Genomic DNA, 21,515 nt, shown 5'->3' on the forward strand with positions numbered 1-21,515 from the left:
GAATCTGATAAGACAAATGTTTTGATGCTATGTTGGTTTGATTGTTTTCAGGTCAAGATTCAACAGCCACCCTGAATATTTCCTGTACTTTAAAATTTTGAATTTTAATTTTGCGGGGGATTTTGAAGAATTCACATGGGTTCAGCGTCATTTTCAAATGTACCCATACTGAAAAGACTTAGGACCATATAATCCTCACCCTCTTTCCAGATGGAGGTCGGCAAGCAACACCACCTCCACCTTTTATTTTGTAACGAGGCAATCTTACTGTAGAACTAATGTACCAAGTACATACACACTATTATCAATACACCTGCACAATCAATGCAGCACAATACTGCAACAACTCATCTTTGTGAAGCTCACAACGTTCAGTACATTGCTACATCCTGATACCGTAGTTTGGTAATATAGTTCATAGTGTGCATTGAAAAGTAGAAGCTTTCGAATTCATTACCTCATTCAGATTGGAGGCCTTTAAAACTCAAACTGGCGTAATGCATTTCTCTTTTTTTTTCAGTTACACTGTCTAATATGTAAGTCCAACACAAATAACCAATGGTCAACTCAGCAGGGTAGATGTCCATGGAAATTACTTTATTATAGATAAGCTGTAGAGTTATTTAATGAGAGAGAAGCGACAGAAAGATATTATAGGTTATTAACCATACACAGTTCATAAGAGATTTTGTCATTTAGCTCTGGCAGATCTGATCTGTGAACCACAAGCCAGTTACTGTAACAAGTACAAAGTGAGGAGGGCTGATAAAGCTGTGACAGTAACACGCCAGCTACAAGCCTGAGTACCTGCAGAGTTCCTGAGACAGTTTGGCTGCAAGACATGGGACTGCTGACAGGCAAAGAGGACTTTTCCCCAGTCATTTCTCTCATCCGTACATGTTTTCAGGAGTTTCCCAGGATTAGAAAAGGTCCAAACTTTCTAAATTCATAAATGTTGACAGAAACCTGAATAAATCTAACTAAATTGGAGTTTTTTTCTTGGCAGTAAAAAAAAAAAAAAAAAAAAGAGTATCAGATCAAAAGTTGTTTCCATAATATACCACTTGCTTTTACCATTTTACTTGCTCCTCACGTGTTTTTAAAGAACCACAAGATGATTCAATACCTGCCAAGCTGAATATTTGCCACGTGTCTAGTAGTGCTTCCTGTTCTAATGCAAAGCCCTGCTGGACAGTGGGTGTTCTTTTGAATTGGTATTTAAAGAGTAAACAGCCACGGAGGAGAGGAACAATTCTACAAACATTTTCTCTCATAACGGAACAATAAGAGTAACAGAAGTAGAAAACAGATTCCCTCACCTTCACGTTCAGATACATTATAGCAATGTTAACATATGTTAAAAAAAACTAACAGAGATAACATATTCTTAAGACCACAGCCCATTCACCTCCGTACTCCTATTACCATAGACACCTACAAGAGATCAGAGAAGAACTAGATGAAAGGAAGAGAAGCCCTTTTTGACATTGATCCTCATGCTCCAGTAGAGCAGGTCTTTAGTAACTGCGTCCAAACAGGGTGTAGTACTGGGCAGGCTCTTTGCCACTGACACACATCTGACCAGGCTGTAGTGTCTTCAGGGGGGAGAAAGGGATACAGAGGCTCTTCGCTCCCATGGAAGGAGCTCCAGGCTCCAGGTCCTGGTCCCTACAGGAAAACAAAACACAAAAATATCTTTACGGGTTGAAATTAGAGTATGTGATGCACAAGGAGGTGACATTGGGCGGGAATAACTAATATATTAAAATATTATTATTATTATTATTATTGCTGTTTTCAGTCATCTGTGCACATAATGAGGTGCTTGAATACGTTTTCTTTTTTTCTTTTGTTATATCATAAAGGTGAAGCGAAGCATGAACGATCACATCAGACAGTAGTATGTCAGACGTACTTGGCAGTGGTTTTCTTGATCCAATCCTCGCACTGAATTCCTCCACAGAAGGGGATCTGGACAATCTATCAAACAAGACAAGGGTTTTACCAGTCATTTACAAAAAAGAGGACAGTCAGTGAAATAGTTTACGCTGAGTCTAGGTTGTGTTGCTCACCTTGCCCTGATCCAACTCTTTCTGGAACTGTTCCATTGTGTCTGCAGCCACCATGTTTTTCTTCAGGTCATCTGAAGCTCTGACAAACACAGACACGACACACTTTAATCAGTCTTCTTGCATGTTTATGGGCAGCCATTAAGCACCTCTTCATTTTGCAGTAATTTTGTGCATTCTCATTTACAGCTTTCACAGTCTGTACTATCACACACAATTTCTAACACAACATCGCCCCCAGCTGGTTGGGAAAGGGGATCATTTAAAATCTGAAATGACTGATTTTTTTGGGCCACCTCGGGGCAGGAGAAACAAGTTGTAAACACACACTTGCTTCTTCACATACCCAGAAGTCAATTCCAATATTGACTCTGTTTTACCAGAGTTTTTGGTCTTTACCAGCACCTGAGGGACAAATCTGGCTCCTCAGCTGCTAGTTAGTGTGCAGTGCCAAAGAATTAAACACATTCTTGCTCATAAAAGAGGTTTTGGGGCTGTTTTTGCCAGGGCAGAAACTCTGGGTTTGGGTTGGAGCTACAGGGCGGAGATCCAGCACCATGACCTAAACATGAAAGCCCAGAGCACCAGGGCCACAAAATCAAATGGATGAAGCTCCTTGACAGGAAGAGGAAATCAATGGAAGGGGTCAAGTACAGAAACAAGTGAATTTTATTCCAAGAAAAAGAGTTTCCAGCTGTCACTGTTGCAATCTACATGATTGTAAGTTAAGGTCCGACTGCCATGAGAACAGGAGGTTCAGTATGTATTTTTCTGTACAGTGAAAGTCTCTGTAATAGCATGTCTTTCTGTCACATGACACTACAGACCACAGTGTTAACATTCTTTCAGTGGAATTTAGAGCCCTTGAGGCAGTTTTTCCATACTCTGACAAGACAGCGTACCACTTGTTAGTTGTTTGCCTAGTTGTACTTCTGATACGCAAGTATGACCCTAGTGTGTGGTGCTGCATCTTACTTATTATACAGGCTGGTCTGGATGTCCTCCAACATGGCAAGCAGCATCTTCTCCACCTCAGCTTCTGGAACTGTCACCTTCACACCCGAGTCTCTCCTCACAGCAACACACTGACGCTGCTGCATGTCTTTAGGACCCACTTCCAGACGGATAGGAACTCCCTGAATGAGAGACCCAGACATACAAAGACAGAAACAACAGAGAGACAAGAGAGAGAGAGGAAGCTATTCATGACACGTGTTGACTTATGCTTTATTTCATTGTTTTCTCTTGTTGAATTACTGTCTTCAGTTAAAGCACTTCATTAACTACTACCACTGTTACAATTGTATCTCTGACCTTGAGTTCCCAGTGGTTGAACTTCCACCCTGGGGAGTAGTTGTCTCGGACGTCAGTTTTCACCCTGATACCAGCATCCAGCAGCCTGCTCATATATTTAGAGCACTGGGTCAATAGTGCCTCTTTCTCCTGCTCTGGCAGGGAGGCAGTGATCCCACATGGGATGATGACAACCTGGAAAAACAAGTAGTCTATGAGTTATCTTCTGAATGTGTCAGAGTTTAACATGAGCTGGTCATTTACTACCATGCAAGCAAAATAAGAATAAGAGAAAAAGCAGGTGTCTTGTGCTTCATGGTAATTACGGTACACATCTGTCAGGTAAAAAAAACAAAAAACAAAAAAGTGTGTGTGTGTGTGTGTGTCTACCTGCAGACAGGCCACTCTGGGTGGCAGTACAAGACCCATGTTGTCACCGTGGACCATAGTGAGGACACCAATGGTCCTGGTAGTGATTCCCCAGGAGTTCTGGAAAGCCAGCTGTTTCTCACCCGGCCTCTTTGGATCCTCAAACACAATCTCAAACATCTTGGAGAAGTTCTGACCAAGATGGTGGGATGTTGCACCCTGAGGAAGTGCAAATCAATGGGTCAGATGTGGGAAACAGGAAAAGCTGTGTTTACTTTGCTGTTAAAAAATCCACTCAAATGAAATCAATTGTGTATGAAAGAGAGAATCGAGTGAAGTACTCCAGTATACTGCAGTACCTGAATGGCTCTGCCGCTGGCAGAGATGAACGCCTCCACAGTGGTAGTGTAATCTCCACCTGCAAACTTCTCTTTCTCCGTCTTCCTCCCCTTCACTACGGGGATCGCCATCAGCTCCTCATACACCCTGGCGTACAGATCCAGAATCTGAAGCACCTACAAATAAATAATGTGTAAAGCACACAAAGACTTACTGTTTTGCAACCTGAATGCACTGCGGTATTATGCATCACAGACAACTACAGATGAGTGCTTGTGGTGGTAGTGTTTGTCTGGCTGTTACCTCCTCAGCTGCCTCCTCTTTGGTAGCAAAGGCCGTATGTCCCTCCTGCCATAAGAACTCCCTTGTCCTCAGGAAGGGCTGGGGATGTTTGAACTCCCATCTCTGGAAGGAGGAATGGGGGAGAGAAAGAGGTCAGAACAGTCTTGTAATAAGACAGTGAAGATGTACAAGCACGATGTGTGAAACAGGAATTGTGAATGGAAACAAAGTAGGTGTGACTGTAGGAGGATACTGACCACAACATTACACCACTGGTTGAGTTTGATTGGCAGGTCTCTGTGGGACTGGACCCATTTAGCATAGGCAGGGTACATCACTGAAGCAAAACAGGAGCAAGAGTTCATAGAAAACACAACAGATCAACAAAACCAGGCTATTCACTCCATCAAAATCAAGTGAAATGTTTCAAAAGCCATTAAGAGAGTGTGTATGCTCAGGCTATGTGTGTCTACTCGGATATGCAGTCTGGTCTTAAGCTAAAGAGCTGTGGGTCAGACCTGTCTCACTGGTGGGTCTGACAGCAATGGGCTCGGCCAGCTCAGTCTTTCCTGACCGGGTTACCCAGGCAACCTAATAAAGATGACATCACCAAGAAACGATTATTAACATCATGCAGTCATAATGTTGTGCTCCATTCATTATCTTTTCGTTTCAGCAAAGTATACTGCTGACATTTTTATTTTTCTTAAACACGGGCTCCAACATGTTATTTTATCCATGCAAGGATGACATAAAAGAATGGTCCCTTTACCTCTGGAGCAAAGTCTTCAATATGGGACTTTTCCTTCTCCAGGGCAGCCTGAGAGACAAACATGGGGAAGTAGCAGTTCTCCACACCCAGTTTCTTAATCTCCCGGTCAAAGAATTCTTTAATGGCCTCCCAGATGGCGAAGGACCAGGGCCGCAGCACATAGCAGCCACTGACATCGTAGTACTCAATCATCTCTGCTTTAGTGATGACCTGGAGGAAACAAGCAACATATCAAAAGGGGCCTTTTCAAAAGTTGCATCAGAAAAGACTGGACTTTTTTTAATGTTTTCTTTGTGTTCATCAGAGATTTTTTTGCAAGCAGAAAAGGTTTAGTTTGCGAACCTGCATCTGTTTTACTCACCTGAGAGTACCAGTCAGCCAGGTTCTCCTCTTTCTTGGCCTCCAAACCCAACCTGTCAAGAGACAGGCAAGTTAGTATGATGCAAACATTGACATTATGATACAATACAGATCACTTAGTATTTCAAGGTGTTTTTATTTTGTTAATCACAATTTTTAAATGATTATTTTCTTAAGAAGTGGAGATCCTAATTTGGACCCAAAGTCTGTGTGTTTAACTGCATTCCAGTATTCTCTACTCAGACTGTTATTATGTGCGCTTCATGGCAGTGGTGATGAAGTGCTGCCCAAACACAGTGACAGGGTGACCTGGGAAATGACCACAACACAAACACTGACAGATCAGGCCGCGCCCGATTAGAAGGTACAAGTTTACTCCTGAGTGCATTCAAACATTTCTAACAAAACACACAGCTATTCCCAGTCCAGCCAATCATGCAGCTCCAAGCTCACATCAGTAACTGTGAAGCCAGCAAACCAGCTTCCTACTGACAAACAAAAGATAGGGCCGCACCATACGGGAAAAAAAGCATAATGCCCATTAATGGGCTGATTTTAATATCATAGTTATTAGTCTTTATCTGAGAAACAGGAGTCTTTATTGTGCTTTATGGTTTCTATACACAAAAAAATTATTGTTTATATCAGCAGGTCTTTGGAATGTAAGGGTTTACAGGAGCCAATGTGTGTATTCATTATGATTAAAAAAAACAGAATATAAATATTTATATATATTAGTGCAGCACTATCATAGAGCAATACATTTTCATCCTGAAGGCTGACAGCAGAACACAAGCACTGATCAAGCAGATAAAATAAACACAGCAACCATTAAAAACTCACCAAATGTGTGTACAAAAATGTAAAAAATTCTCTTCAGTCGATAAGCTACGGTAGCAGACGGCTGCATATGGATGATCCATCTTCAGTCTCCAACAAACAAATCCGAGTATCTGCCTCTGTCCTCGCACAGTCCCATTTTTGTTTAAAGGCTAAAATACACCACTCATGGCATTGCAAAGTTTGAGTAAAACTATCCATCAACTGCCACGTACAGTATGTGGTAACAATTCAACTCTGCCACAAAAAACTATGCATCTCACTACAGAATCATCTCATTCATGATATAATGTAATAACATAACTATAATGTGCTCAGAACACAATGATGAGAAGAGAGTTCAGTGCAATGTTTTTACTGGCTCAGACACTCTGATGCTGCTTCCAACATCCAACTGTAATACAATGCCATGTAATCTCATTACACGTCTTTTTTTAACTTTTCGTTCAGCGTGCGGAGCGCTGCTGCAAGAGGGATAAATCTTTCCACAAGTGACGAGAGTCAAAAATATGGATCTGAACACCTGTTGGTGTTTTGACATTCATAATGTGAGTTTAAATCTGCACTTATAGAACGAGTCTGAAAGAAAGAGGTCAAAGTAGAAAAGCTGACTTCAGATGCAAAAAGTAAAATATAAGTTTGTCCGTCAATAACATTACAATGATGTTCACAGCATTTGTAATGAGGATTATCATTTTGACTGCAACCAGAGAAGAACTTTTATAACAAGCATTGTGCTGGCTAGAAACGTTTGAAACTTTTATTATTCTACTTCCTCACCCCTCTCCTTTCATTTGTCTCTCACCGTGTTTGTTTCTTGGGTCCTTGACCCTCTCCTGCACCTCCTGCTCCTCCTGAGGCATCCTTGCCCTGGCTGGCTTTGTCTCCTTTCCCCTTCTTCCCTCCTCCTCCTTGTTTCTCAGACTTGTTCTCCCTCTCTTTGCGGTTTTTGTCCTCTCCTCCTGTGGCTCCAGCAGCAGCCACTGGTTTATAATCCTCTCCAGTAAGTGTCTTGTATTTGGTCTTCAGGTCCAGGAGAGTCTTCACAGCTTCATCTACCTGGTCCTGAAATGGGAGGTGAGGGGGTTGGGGGGGACAGCTGTTTTGATGTATTCCTCTCCAGTTCTAGCTGTATTTAATTTCACTCTGTGACTGATTCCTTACCTTGGGGGCTTTCTCTGACTTCAACTTCCTCACCAGCTCCCCCTGTTGGGCCACCTGTGAGAACAGTTTCTGGGCCTGTGGTGAGGAGCTGGACTGAGTCGATGACGAGCTGGTCTGGACTGGGCTACATGGGGCTTGCATTTCTGGTTTGTAATCCTGTCCGGTCTGTTGTTTATACTCTGCCTTCAGATTCAACAGCTGCTTCACTGCAGCATCTATCTGATCCTGAAACAGCCAGCACAAAGAGAAGTATTTAGTAACAGCAGCAGGAACAGATGCAGGACTACTCTACAATATAAAGACTTTGAAAGCAAGGGAAAACTGGTGGGACGGATGTGTGATCTCACCTTGGAGGCCTTTTGAGCCTTCAGTTTCCTGACCACTTCTCCCTGCTCAGCAACCCTTTCGTGGAGGCCGGAGGCAGCAGGGGCAGGGCTGGGGCTGTTCTGGACTGAGACGGGGGCTTTCTGGACTGGGGCCACTCCAGGCTTGTACTCCTGGCCTGTGACCTGTTTGTACTCTGCCTTCAGGGCGAGAAGCTGTTTCACTGCTGCATCAATCTGGTCCTGGGGACACATGGACGATGATACTGTGACTCGTTTGAAGGCAGTTTTTAATCACACAGGAATGGGTTTACACTTGTACTGACACAATCATAATTAACATTAAGAAAAATATTAATATTCCAATGAAATAAGCTTAGCTTAGTGGCTAATTTTCACCAACAGAGGTCAGGTTTAGCTTTTTATCATTATTCACATACGTTGATGCAACACACCAGATCTACAAGCAAAGTATTTTATACCTTATTGTTATTAGCGTTATTAATGCAGGTACTTTATCCATTCTTCTCCTTTTACACAATCTTTGGTATTCCCTTTCTCATATGTTCTACAGAGACACGTCTTCTGCATTTTACTGAGTTCAACTTTTAAAAATCGTCATATAAGACCAGAAACACCCCTGCTGTATTCTTGCCATGTTACTTCAAGGCAGTTTGGAGAGGCGCTGTGTGATGACAACTGTCAACTGTCCCTCTGAGCTCTGCCCACCTCAAACCAGTTAGAAAAAGGGAGAGAGTTTTTATTTAATTTTTTTTTTAAAATCTCTATCTCTACTGTTTGCGATGTTGCATCAGAATACCTTGGGGGCTTTCTCAGACTTCAGTTTCCTCACAACCTCCCCCTGTTGGGCAACACGTTCATACAGGCCAGAAGGAGGAGGAGGAGAGGAGGAGGAGGAGGAGGAGGAGGAGGAAGTTGCAGGAGACAGAGCAGAGGAGGCAGGAGTGGAAGGGGACATCCCTGGTTTGTAATCCTGACCGGTCAGCTTTTTAAACTCCGCCTTGAGAGCGAGGAGCTGCTTCACTGCTACGTCAATCTGGTCCTGGTACCATCAACAAACCAGCTTATCTTTGCATGTTGTTAAGGATAAACTTCACTGGCATGCACATGAAGTGGGAGACAGGACCAGACATATTTGGGAAACGAGTAGTGAGCGACTAGACAAATGACTTCGGATGCGAAAATTCACAGGGCAGTGAATGAGAATACGAGAAATGACTGGACAAGTTTCAACAAATGGACAGATAACTTAGGACATGAGGGTTGACTAGACAAATGGATGTGGACATAATTACTACTTTGGAAGAATGTCCCAATACCTTAGGTGCCTGCTCTGCCTTTAGTTTCCTGACCAGCTCACCCTGCTCGACAACGCGAGTAAATGGGCAAGAGGAGGAGTCTGTTGCTGTGGGGGCTGGGGCTGGAGCAGAAGTGGGAGGAGTCATGCCTGGCTTGTAGTCCATACCTGTCTTCTGCTTGAACTGTGCCTGCAGAGAAAGAAAAAAATGAATGAGACTGCATGTCACTGGAATAACTGTGAGGCTTTATTGTGTTTAATTAAGGCTGACAGACCTTCAGGGAAAGCAGCTGCTGAACTGCCTGGTCCACCTGGTCTTTAGGAGCCTTGGAGGCCTTCAGCTGGCGGACAGTTTCACCTTGTGCTACAATGCTGGAGAACAAGTCACCAGCTGAGGCTGAGTCAGATGCTGGGGCAGAGGTTGAGGTAGCCTTTGCTGGGGCAGCAGGCTAAGACGAGAGGAAAGGCAGATTTAGAGATGAAGAAGCAGAGCAAAACACTGACAAGTACCAGTTTATCCGTGTTGTACTGACAGACTCTTAGCCTATTTGTCCAACATTTGCATGACAGGTTAGACGAGTTAGCTATCACTACCACTGTCTTATGCTGTACATAGCATCAAGCCCTAGGCAACTCTGTGATTTGTGATATTAGGCAAAGTAAAAATATGATTGACTTCCAACTGGGACATTTACCTGAAAATCTCATCCAAGTCTAGATCAATAATTTTTCATCCATACTAAGCAACAAAAGACCAGATTGCATCAGAGTCTAAATACTCAGCAAGCTCACTTGAGGTGAGTAGTGGAGCTCTGGCTTATAGCTGAAGTTTCAAATAAATTCTGCCTTTGGGACATTTTAGAGTTCTTTTCACTGATAACAAATCAGATAAAACAGAAGATAAAGGCCATTGGTATATAACTAGAAAACATTTGGATGAGGGGTGTCTTCTACAGCACTCACTTTGGTGCTGGAGGCCTGGCTCTTGCTCTTCTCCTTGGATCCAGCAGTTGGCATCTCCTTGACATGTCCATCAGGAATGTAGAGGAGGACACAAGGACAATCCTTACAGCTGTTAGGACTACAGATGTTAAAAACATCAGACAGAAACAAGCTTAGAAGCTTAGACAGCAGAAAATGGCGACAGCACCGGGCAGATCCATGTACATCTGTTGTGTCTCTTCCCCTTACCTGACTGGCTCATAGGGCTGGTCACAGATGTAGAAGCCCCGTCTCTGGAGCTGGATGATGTCTCCTTTCTTCAGGTTTTTCAGACAAGGATCTCCAAGCATCCTCTCCTCTGACTGAGAGAGTTGAGAATGAGAAAAAGTCAACAAAAGGCATAAAAATAACAAAAGCAAATATCACAAACTCTGCAAGGGTAAGAACACATACTGCTGAACAGACCTTGCTGTTTTTATTAATGTAGTCTTTGAAGTCATCGTCCTTGGTGATGACGGCTTTGGAAATGAGAGGCTGGTAGTTGATGCAGATGGTGGGCAGTGGGGGGGCACTGTTTGTGTCAGCAAGCCATGTGATCTTTGTGGTCTTCTTGTAGTCCTTGTTGTCCAGGTTCAGACGAGCCTCCATGGACACGACCTTACCGTCAGCCCCTCTGAATGGAGAGAATAGTTAAGCGTGATGTCATGTAATTCTCACTGACAATGCGGACTAGCTGAGCAATGATCTTAAATACTTGTTGATCTTGGTGATGATGAGGTTGCCCCAGTTGATGAAGGTAACCATCTCGCCCTCTGAAAACGTTTCAGCATCGGCTCCTTCAACCAGAACTCGAGGTCCATACCAAACCTTCTTCATGCCCACGTCTGCGTTCTGGATGGACACAGAAGTTGAGTGTTTCATAATTGAACACAAAATAAATAAATAAATAAATCACATTATTATTTCCAAAGTGCCCATTTATATCCAAAGTAATATTTGTTCTTCTGAGTCACAGGAAGATTTTACATCCTATCTATAATGGCTGAACTTCTGTAAAGTGCAAAAAAAAAAAAAAAAAATCAGAAATGGTCTCCTGATTAGATCATCTAGTGCAGAAATCTTTAGAGAGAGAGAGAGAACCAGAGAGAGACCCTAACCTTAGGATGTTTGGCCACTTCTTTGACCTCCTCTGTAGCCTCTGGGACGGAAACAGGAACCACATAGGAGCTGGACAGAGCTGTGTACCTGGGAGCTACTGGGTCAATAACCTAACACATGCACACACACACACAAAAACAGATACATAAAGGTCAGTAAATGAAACCACAGGCTTCTGCTTCATAAGATTTCCCACAAAAAATGGTAAGTAATGAAAGGGCAAAGCAGGAAATGAGGCAACTTTATCCAAAAATTGTTTTTCTTTGAAAACAAATCACAACAAAAATTGGTGCAAAAATACCCCAGATCAGTAAGTGACAAATGAAGAAAGGAAGACGCACAAGAAAATAAGATGAGTGAACCATGGGTGCATGAAAGTGAGACAAACAAGCTTTTCTTCAGCTGCTCATTCAGCCACCAGGCACTATTTTACCAGCCAGCTTGAGTGTTTAGAAGGCCAAATGACAACTGAATGGATAGCAGCAGCATAGACTGTCCAAGCAGAAGTACAAAAAACAAACACTGTTGAATACTTTGACACAAACTACCTCACAGTACAACGGAATCTGCACGTATGCAGGCCACAGTGGGAACAGGAATTATCTCATTTATAACAGTGATGAACCGATAAGCGCGATTTGATCAATTTTATGATTTTTATATGCTAAATCACAAAACAATCAGTCTTATTAAATAATTTTTCCCACAGACCTTAGAGCATCAAATGTGTAACACTTTGTGGTCTTGACTGATAATCATACCAAATGCTGAAAATGTATCTCTTGTGATCTTTTTGCAGTGAGATGACAGCTGCTACAGAAAAACCACTTCTTATCAAAGTTCTTATCAGTAATCATGACACACTAACAAACTCATGATTATCTGTGAGGACCATGTTAAACAAAGTGGATATAGTCAATAAATTAAGAAGAAATGTCTCAACTGCTCTGCCGGATTAAAGGAAGGGAAGTTACGCAGAGGAGACATGACGAGAGGAGGATTTAACACTGGATATAAAGGTTGTGTAAATATAAAGAGAGCTTCGATTTGACACTTCCTGTGGTGAAGGGACTGTCTGACATTTACGGAGGATGGAAAATAGGAGGTGATGAAAGCAACAAACAGGTAAAAAAAAATAAATAAATAAAAAAGGAGGTGATGAAAGCAACGAACAGGTAAAAAAAAAAAGGATGGTGTGAAAGCAAGTTAACGCCGATCCATTATTTTATCATATTATTAGTTTTTGTGACAAGATCCAAGATAAGCTTTCTCATAGGGGGCCCAACCCCGGATACAAACCACTTCATTAAAGCCTGCACTTCTAATGCACGCAGATTTAAAGCAGCACCTGGGAGCTAGTAGAACCTCCTAATGTCTTGCTAAAGGACATGTCTCTCTGACCAACCACGACACAACTCTGTTACCCTCTGCTTTTTAAAGTTTTTTGTCTTTTGACAGCTACACAGGGATACAGTTTACACACTCTGAACATCTGTCTGGCTGGTAAAGTAGTGAAGGTTGTTGGTGGATTTTCAGACAAACCAGGCCATGATGAAAGCAGGGGGTGGTGGGTGACAATGAGCAAGAAGAGGAGGTGGAGGAGTACCTTCAGACAGCTAACTGGCAGCTTGGAAACAGAAGAGTGAGATGCTGTTTAATGTCAGATACAAGGAGGGAGGAAGAGAGAGGGGAAAGAGGTACAGACAGATTTACACAGAATGGACCTTTCACATAATTTTCCCTCACTGCTTTGTCCTAAAACAACTGTTGCACTCTCCTGTTATTGTTTTGCACTTATGTTTCCACCTCTAGCCAAGCCTCAACTTTCCTTCCGAATGAGCAACATTATCCACCACGTTATGAACTCCCAAAGCCCAAATACAGAAAATGGATAAATAAAATGCCAGTGGGAGACTTTTCAGGTCTTGAAAATGTTAAATTAGCAACACAATGTTAGCATAAAATCACAAGGATTCCGACAAGCACTGGCCTAAGAAGCACCACCTGCAGAGACAACAGATCACAAATCAGATTTAGTGACCAAAGATTTAATCATATTTTGTGACTGAAAATTAATTCAAATCCGTTTCAACTTGAGCCAAGTCTGTTAAGCTTCATTAATGCTTTTTCTCTTGTTCCGTATGTAATCAAATACACTTGTGGCTATTCACTAGCAACTGTATGTGCTACCAGTAAGTAAACTGATCATTAAATAGCCACACAGGTACAAAAGGTGAACATTTACATAAAATAAGGCTGTTTGGTGAGCGACAAGTGCACGGCTACTAACACTTCAGAAGTATTTAAAGAAATCTGTAAAATTTTCCAATTAAGATAGAGTGGTATCCTAGGTAGAATAAGGCCTGAAGTTCTGGAGCTAGCACAGGAAACCAAACAGGTTTTAGAAACCACTGAGTGATGCCACAGTGTAGAAGACACGATGTCTGTTATTTCTTATCTGGTTTGCTTTTGTTCTCTTCTGAACCATGACTGTGATTTAGCACCACATGTACTCCCGTGGTCAGTGATCTCAGAGGCTTTAGCCAAATCTTGGAACATCTAAAACAAATAGGTGTGAAGGTGAAGATCTGTAAGCACATTAAAACATGAGCTGCTCTTACACCAACTATAAATATCATAAATACAACCAAGTTGATGTGACAGAAGTTTGGAGGAGTGAGACTGTCTGAAGAAGGCAGAGGGGAGGAGGAGTTAGTCGATCATGCACATGAAGCCCTTTGCAAAAACAGAAGCAGCTGTTTGTAAAGCTGACGTCATCCTTTAAGCCTTTTATTTAACTCTGCCAATCAGAAGTGATGCAAGAAAAGCCTGTCATTAGAATGAAATGTACTTTAAAATTCAAACTAACTTCTGAAACCTCTCATTTCTTTTTTCCCTTGCATTAGATATGTATTATATGTCTAACCCAACCATAAGCATCACACCTTCAACTTGACTTGGGGATGAAGCAGCAAGTGCCAGCAAGGGAAACGACACGGATGAAGCAACACTGACGTTCAGACAGATGAAACTGGATAGAAACAACATAAATACAAAAAAAAAAAAAAAATCTGGGGTGTGAAATGAAGGAAATGGCTTCGTTTATTGAGAGATTTTTCAGTGTTGGGGGGGGGGAGGTGAATGAAGCTTAATGAAGCAGGAAACCAGGTAGCAAATTAAAGTAACAGAATGAGAACATCCAAGCAGAAAGAAGCCATGCCAGCAGTGAACCCACAGGCAATTCTCTGAACCATTGTCAGTCACAGGCAGGTAGTGTGTCATATGTGTTCATTATAGCCCCCCTTTCTCTAACACATAAAACCAGACCGATCAGACAAACTTATCACCTATCCCTCAAAAACAGCAGATACAAGGGCCTGTACTTGAGTGTCTTATAAGATTAAAATCAACAGTTTGATTTTCAGACAGACTGATCACAAAGGTAGCATTACATCATGTTGGCACAGTCAGTGGTCTACAGAAGGCAATTTAAAATATTTGAAATCATTTGTACACCTTATTCTTACTACAATTCAGATTATGCTTAAAGGAGACGAATTCAAAGTCAGAATCATTTTGAACACCTTTTAAGTGTATGGCTAGGTTCAGACAATCAGTCCTAAACGTGGGATGACGAAAGTGAAAAATGTACCTTCTTGTTGAAGGCCCAGATCTTGTCCCACTCCATGTTCACCACTGACCTGGATCCACCCTAGAAAGAGCAGGATAAAAGAATATTTAAACTCTTACAAAAGCCTTTTGCACTCCACGAGTGCGACAGTGAAGGTGTAACATGACAAAATGTGAACTCTTTTAAGTCCTTTATTTTGACATTGTGACACTCAACACAGAAAGCTAAAAAGAACAATTCAGTGGAATACTGTGTGCAATGTTCAGAATGGTTCTCAATGTGTTAAATGCCTTTTTCGGATTATGATTTCGTATTCATCATATTCTCTGTTCTGGCAGAGAGTCGAGAACATTATCTTTCATACATTCATTATCTGCAATCAGATAATCATCTTTTAACTGTGACTGACATACCTGGGCAGCTATGAACTGTTTCAGACCCTCAACAGTCATTCCTCTCCTCAGGACTCCTCTGACAGTGGGGAAGCGAGGGTCATCCCTAGTGCAAGGGATGAGAAAAGTCAAAAGAGAACATGGCAGCAGATATGAAACAAGTAGGTGAAGAGAGTAAGGGGAGGAATATGTGGCTAATTAGGGGACACAGAGGATCGTGTGAGGGGCCACCTTATGCATTCAGCATCAGCCTCCAGATAAATCACACTGAACCTACCATCCATCGACGTATCCCTGGTCGACAAACCAGGTGAGCTTCCTCTTGGACAGCACTGTGTTGTTGAGGTTGAGTCTGGCGTACTCCCAGATGTAAGGCTTCCTGAGGCGTAGGGCCTCGATTATCCAGTAGAACTGCTCATCACGATCATGGTACTCAGTGGTCCTAAGGGCGTGGGTCACACCCTCCAGGCTGTCCACGATGGGACAGGCAAAGTCATATGTTGGGTAGACTCTGAAAAAAAGAATTGGAACAGTTTCAACAATTAGAATTTGGAGAATATTGATACAAGTACTCCAGATGTCAATGTGCAAATTGTTTGATTATTTAGTTACTTATTACAAATCATTACAACTAATGACTTAGTTTCCCTTCCCTGGATTATTATAATCAAGTACTTGTATGTGTTTCCAGTGCGAGGGTGGGGAGAGTTCTTGCAGCGGAAGAGGGTGGGGTCTCTCATGCAGCCGTTGTTGGAGCTCATATCAATCTTGGCCCTCATGCAGCAGGTCTGACCATACTCTGTCCCAGCTTTCATCTCAGACCACATCTTCATGTTCTGTTCCACCGCTACACAAGGGACAGAAGTTCCATAGTGAAGCTTCATTAAACTCACAAATGTGCATGTTGTAGCATCAACATTCAGTGTGATGTTTCCCCAGACGTACTGTTATTTCTGCATTTGGACTCAGCGCGCTGCTCCCTCTCCTGCTTCATCTGCTCAGGAGGCGTGTTGTCGATGTAGGCCTTGCCCTCAGCTAACAGCTGTTCACCGAATCGCATTATGGTAGGGAAGTGGTCGCTGGTGTAGGTGAACTGGTCTGGATGGATCTGGAGCATGGCAACATCTTCCAGGATCACCTGACAACAAATACAAATGTGCAGAATAAGAACACAAACCCTTTGTTAGCATTTTTTTTCACCTGAACAATGAAAAGTCAGAACAGTTACCTTTTTCTTGAGACAGTCTGGAAATAGTGACTAGTTTTTACATCTGAATGTTTTACCTTCTCAAAGTCCTCCTTTTCCTTCTCAGGGTTGGTGTCATCAAATCGCATGATGAGCTTTCCTTTAAATGTGAGCTGGTAGTGCTGGTTGAGGAGGGCAGCCTTGGCATGCCCGATGTGCAGGTATCTGATCGAAGAGACAGAAAAAATCTCCTCAGCTCCAATGAATTAATCTAACAACATACGATCTGAACTTCTTAACTCCAGATCAGCGCTTACCCGCTGGCCTCAGGGGGGAATCGAACCACCACCTTGCCCATCTCAGCTCCCGGCAACTCCACAAACTTGCCAACATCCTGTTTCTTCTCTTCTGACTGTTGCCCAGGGATAAAAAACAGTCAGAAATACAACAGCAGAGCTACATTCATGGTGTACTTATTCTGCTACTTTCTGAGTGAAGAGTGAGTTACAGTAAACACGACAATCAACCAATGAATCTGTGAAGACTGAAGTGTAATTTAACAAGACAGCGATCATCAGTTTAATTTACATAGACAGCAACAGTTTCTGCAGTTTTTGTTCATTGCTATTTAAACACTTTTTCACACAAGCAATTTTGTTTTTCTTTGTTTAGGAACAAAAACAAAAACACGGCAGTTCACGACACAATTTGCTCCAAATATAACGAATGTCAAATGACAAATCATGCACTGAATTGACATTGTAAATGTCTGAAATTGTACTTACACTTGATTTGTTCATTGGAACTTTCTTCACAGTATACTTGTTGCCAACAGCAGAAAAGGGAACCTGCGAGCTCAGGAAAGAGAACCAGCGACTGACATGGACAAAGGATTTGCCTTGGTTCAGCCACTCCTCATGAGCTGCAGAGAAACAACCACAGCTTGTAGTGCTGCATTTCACCTGTCACATTCCAATCAAAAACAAACAGAAAAAAAATGATGTTGATGCAAACTGGTACATCCTGGATGGCACTGACCTTTGAGGGCCGCCCAGACAGAAAGGTCAGCCAGGGTGACAGAATGTCCAACCAGGAAGGTCCGCAGTGAAAGGGCTTTATCCAGTTCACCCAGTGCCACAGTCAAACCCCGCTGACCACACAGACGGCGAGCGCTGAACTCCAACCAGTGGTCGACCTGCAGATACCAGATGAAGAGCATCTCAAAAACAGATCAGGAACCCCAAAGTATGTCGCATACACACAAGTAAATATACACACCTCAGTCTGCTCCATCGTGTTGGCCCCATAAAGGCCAAGCGCGGGAGCCACCCGAGCCAAGTACCGACTGATAGAGTTGGCATCATTGAACTTGACTGTACTGAGGAAAGGAGAGAGAACACAAAGTTGAGACAGGAGAGTAATAAGAAAAACAACAAACTGCACAAAACAGAATTTTATACAATAAGTTGTTTAAGCTTAAGCAACAGTTTTATAAAATAATTATGTCACCTACTCTGAGACATGAAGCTGGGTGTCTTTGCCTTCCTCCACTGATACCTGCACACTGGCCTTCACATGTTCTGCTGCCAGAAGTGCCCCTGCAAGACAGAAGAGCAAATTCAGTGTTTTGATTTTGTTGTGAATCTGGGCAAGGATGGCTGAACCAGACCAGCTTCAGTAAACTTTGCTTGAAGAATCCAGCAGTGCTAGATAAGAGACAACCATATTTGCTCTAGATTTGAAAGACATTTTGCTGCTTCAGTATAGAACAAACAACCTGGATGACTGACAAGTTTCAGAAACATTTTGGTCAGAGAACCAGCTTAGCTGGTTCTGCAATGTTTCATGTTCCTTTGTTCAACCGGCAATCTCACCCTTCTCATGTAGCCTCCAGCTGTGCACACTTTGTAGTAGTACTCAGGTGTGTCAGCAGGACACATTGTAATAGACAGTGAAAATAAAATGTTGAATACTGTAGACAAATAAGCTAATTATGTAATTCAGGCTGTGACTTAATGGTGTAGACTAATGTCTAATGCTGGCAAAGAGATCATGTGTCTCTAATCAGAACATCTCTTTCTTCGTTCTCCCAGCATTCCTGAGGTCCTGTTGGTCTCATGCACAGTGTACCCTAAAGGTCTAGCGGAGATAAATTTACTCTATGTGAGCTCATCTCTGCAGAAGAAAACTGGGTTTCCTTTCCACTGACAATCACTGCCCAGTATTCCACTTTCCGGGAAGAGTCCTGGTGCTGAGCAAATGCACTCCACATCCAACACTCCACGTTTCAACTTGCTTGCATCAGCCTGCTGTTTTCACGGTGAAAGGATGATGGCGCTGTTTAGCCACTGTTAGTGCTAATCAATGGATGAGCTTATCTTGATACAAATAAATGACCTACCAGCCACTGCCCTAACTTTATTTAACACGATACAATGAACTGTCATGTCTTATTAAAATACTCTAGGGTATAGTAGATAAATCTGGCACATAACGTAACGTTGCACACGTCTAACCGCAAGCTACCCAGTTGAGCTATGCGAGTTAGCTGATGTCATAATGTATGTGTTGTCATTTGCCTGGCTTATCCATGTGTCATTTCCAAGTTCGTAAAGAGTATCTGCATATAATGAAGCATCTTAATATCTATTCCCGTAAAGCTGTGCTGGCGGAAGAGTAAAGTGTATCTGGTGTCATTAAAGGACATTTTAACGAACTGCCCACATGTGGTTTGGGGTGCCACGACGACAAGCGAGCAAGTTTAGCGTCTTGAAGCCAATGCTACCTATAATTAGCTAACTGGCTAGTAACGTTAGCGAATTTAAAACACGCCCCATTTTAACAGAAATGGGTATACCTACATAACAGTTGTGATTAATCTGGGTAAAGTTACTGTGTTGCTTTATTGCAAAATAAACCACTTCACTAATTTGTAGCTCTTTCCACATTTCGAGTTGCAAACTTGCAATTTTACGATTTTTTTCATGTCTCTCCTATCAACTACGAAATCCCACTGACTGGTCCAGTTTATTTAGTTTTTCCTTAACACAGCTATGCTTATTACGCAAATAAACATCAAAGGGTAACATTTCCAAAGTGAGTTTGTCTGAATTATGACACGAAATGTGACCGGCTAGCTAGCCAGCTGTCACTCACTGCACGCACACGACTCACTGAAGAAAGAATCGCAGGCTGCAACTCACCGAGAGGCGGATTGCTTGTGTTGATGATAAGGTTTAACGCCATACTCTGAGATACTTCTTCCAAACAGGTGATAAAGCCCTTTCACTGTTTAAAAAAAAGCAAATAGCAGTGCGCGCACAGCCAACACACCACACGCCAATGACCACTGAAGCAGGAGAGCACAGAGGAGACGCAGCTTCTTTTGTTATTATGACTGAGAGACAACAACCTAATGGTGCAATACTGCCACCAACAGTACGGGAGTATGGACAGACCAGCGACTGTATGTCAATGGAACAGACTAAACTAGATAGATTCACCATATACACAAAAGTATCCAAACACACCTCTTTATGGGGCTGCTTTTCAGAGGTTGGGCTCGGCCCCTTACTTCCAGTGAAGGGAAATCTTAATGCTTCAGCACACCAAGACATGGTTGGATGAGTTTGGTGTGGAAGAACTTGACTGGCCCACACAGATCCCTGACCTCAACCCCATCCAACACCTTTGGGATGAACTAGAACAGAGATTGTGAGTCAGGCCTTTTGTTCCAACATCAGTGTCTGACCTCTCAAATGTTCTACTGCACGAGTGGGCAAAAATTCCCACAGAAACACTTGAGTGGAACTCTTGTGGAAAGCCTTCCCAGAAGAGTGGAAGCTGTTGTAGCTGCAAAGCTGTTTGTGTGTTTAGAATGCAATGCCATTACAGTCCCTGTTGGTGTAATGGTCAGCTGGCCCAATACTTTTGTTTTATTTTTATGCTTGGCTTGTTTTGTTTCATTGATCATTGTCATTTTACATTTTTGCTTGTTTTTGTGTAATCTAGCATCCACTGTGCAGAAGCTAATGCATTGGCCTCAGCTGTCAGTTAGTAAGTTGTGGAACTGTCTCACAATATGATAATTTAATGGTTTATAAAGATGGCATTTCATTATAGAACAGAATAGCACATTTGTCAGTATTTTAAAACAAAATCTCATTGTGAAGACAGGAAGCATATCTTCATGAATGCTACTGAGGGTTTCTTTCACTGCAACAGATGTCCATCAAAACACAAACACTTTATTGTGAACACAAACATTTAGTCGGAAAATAAATCAATCAGTCATTCTTTTGTGAAACATGAGAAAGTCGAATGATTTTTTTGACCATGAAATGAATCTTCGCCACCTGACTTTACCAGCTATGCCATGTTAACTTAACTTATTATTAAGTCCACTGTCAAGCTAATCTTCAAAAGGAATTTTATATTGAATTAAAATCATCTCTCTCAACCATAAACTGCCTTGTCTAGAGAAATGGATAACAACTTGATATACTTTATAAAACAAGTCTTCTTTCCAGAGCTGACATCTCAGACTGACAGAGCTCTAAGTAAAGCTGTAGGTATTTCATGAAGACATTTTGTTGTTGATGTGACCATACGCCTAGACAAGTTCTAGACAAGTGCCAAGTACTGTATCTCAGTTTTGGCTGATGATCACTACCCTTGTATTTGTTTTTATTTTTGTGATCTTAAAATAAACACTTATTCTCTGAATAAAAAATTAAAACATGATTTGTATGCGATACAAGAAGCTTTTCAAATAACAGTCCTTTACTGAATCGGGTTATGGTTTACAAATTGCTGACATTTTAGCTGTCACGGTATGACAACACTTTCAAATCCTCATTAACTTCTGTTCTGCTTCTCTCACATGGTCTTGTATGTTACCATGTGTTCTCCTTCACACGTCTCTATCATCACGCTGATGTCAAAGTAAGCGTGTATAATGACATGGTAAAAAGACATTTTTCGTCCAGTTTGACCCTCACCTGCCTGTTGTCGCTTAACACGCAGGTGAGTACAGACAGTACTGCCTGTATCATTAATGAGGTCTCAGCCAGAGACA

At 42.1% G+C, this 21,515-nt stretch overlaps 1 protein-coding gene across 3 annotated transcripts; it reads right to left on the reverse strand.

The window, feature by feature from the left end:
• Positions 1-576: 576 nt before the first annotated feature.
• eprs1 (glutamyl-prolyl-tRNA synthetase 1) lies at positions 577-19,808 on the reverse strand. 3 transcript variants are annotated; one of them, XM_046404354.1, is made up of 35 exons: positions 19,642-19,808; positions 17,952-18,036; positions 17,717-17,816; positions 17,477-17,633; positions 17,224-17,360; positions 16,756-16,850; positions 16,537-16,663; positions 16,198-16,390; positions 15,928-16,099; positions 15,530-15,763; positions 15,274-15,358; positions 14,882-14,941; positions 11,229-11,339; positions 10,826-10,962; positions 10,537-10,744; positions 10,321-10,433; positions 10,093-10,210; positions 9,405-9,578; positions 9,152-9,319; positions 8,632-8,874; positions 7,836-8,054; positions 7,489-7,713; positions 7,130-7,389; positions 5,486-5,537; positions 5,125-5,334; positions 4,871-4,943; positions 4,610-4,689; positions 4,374-4,475; positions 4,091-4,246; positions 3,753-3,950; positions 3,384-3,557; positions 3,045-3,205; positions 2,073-2,151; positions 1,916-1,980; positions 577-1,668 (listed from the first exon to the last, which is right to left on the reverse strand). In XM_046404354.1, exons 1-35 carry the CDS (start codon positions 19,682-19,684, stop codon positions 1,518-1,520), a joined length of 4,965 nt encoding a protein of 1,654 aa, XP_046260310.1. In that variant the 5' UTR covers positions 19,685-19,808; the 3' UTR covers positions 577-1,517. The 3 variants fall into 3 exon arrangements, with proteins under 3 accessions (XP_046260310.1, XP_046260390.1, XP_046260472.1); XM_046404434.1 differs by lacking the exon at positions 8,632-8,874; XM_046404516.1 differs by lacking the exons at positions 7,489-7,713; positions 7,836-8,054.
• Positions 19,809-21,515: the final 1,707 nt, after the last annotated feature.

This window comes from Scatophagus argus, chromosome 1 (genome assembly GCF_020382885.2).
Source record: "Scatophagus argus isolate fScaArg1 chromosome 1, fScaArg1.pri, whole genome shotgun sequence".
NCBI classification, from domain to species: Eukaryota; Metazoa; Chordata; class Actinopteri; family Scatophagidae; genus Scatophagus; species Scatophagus argus.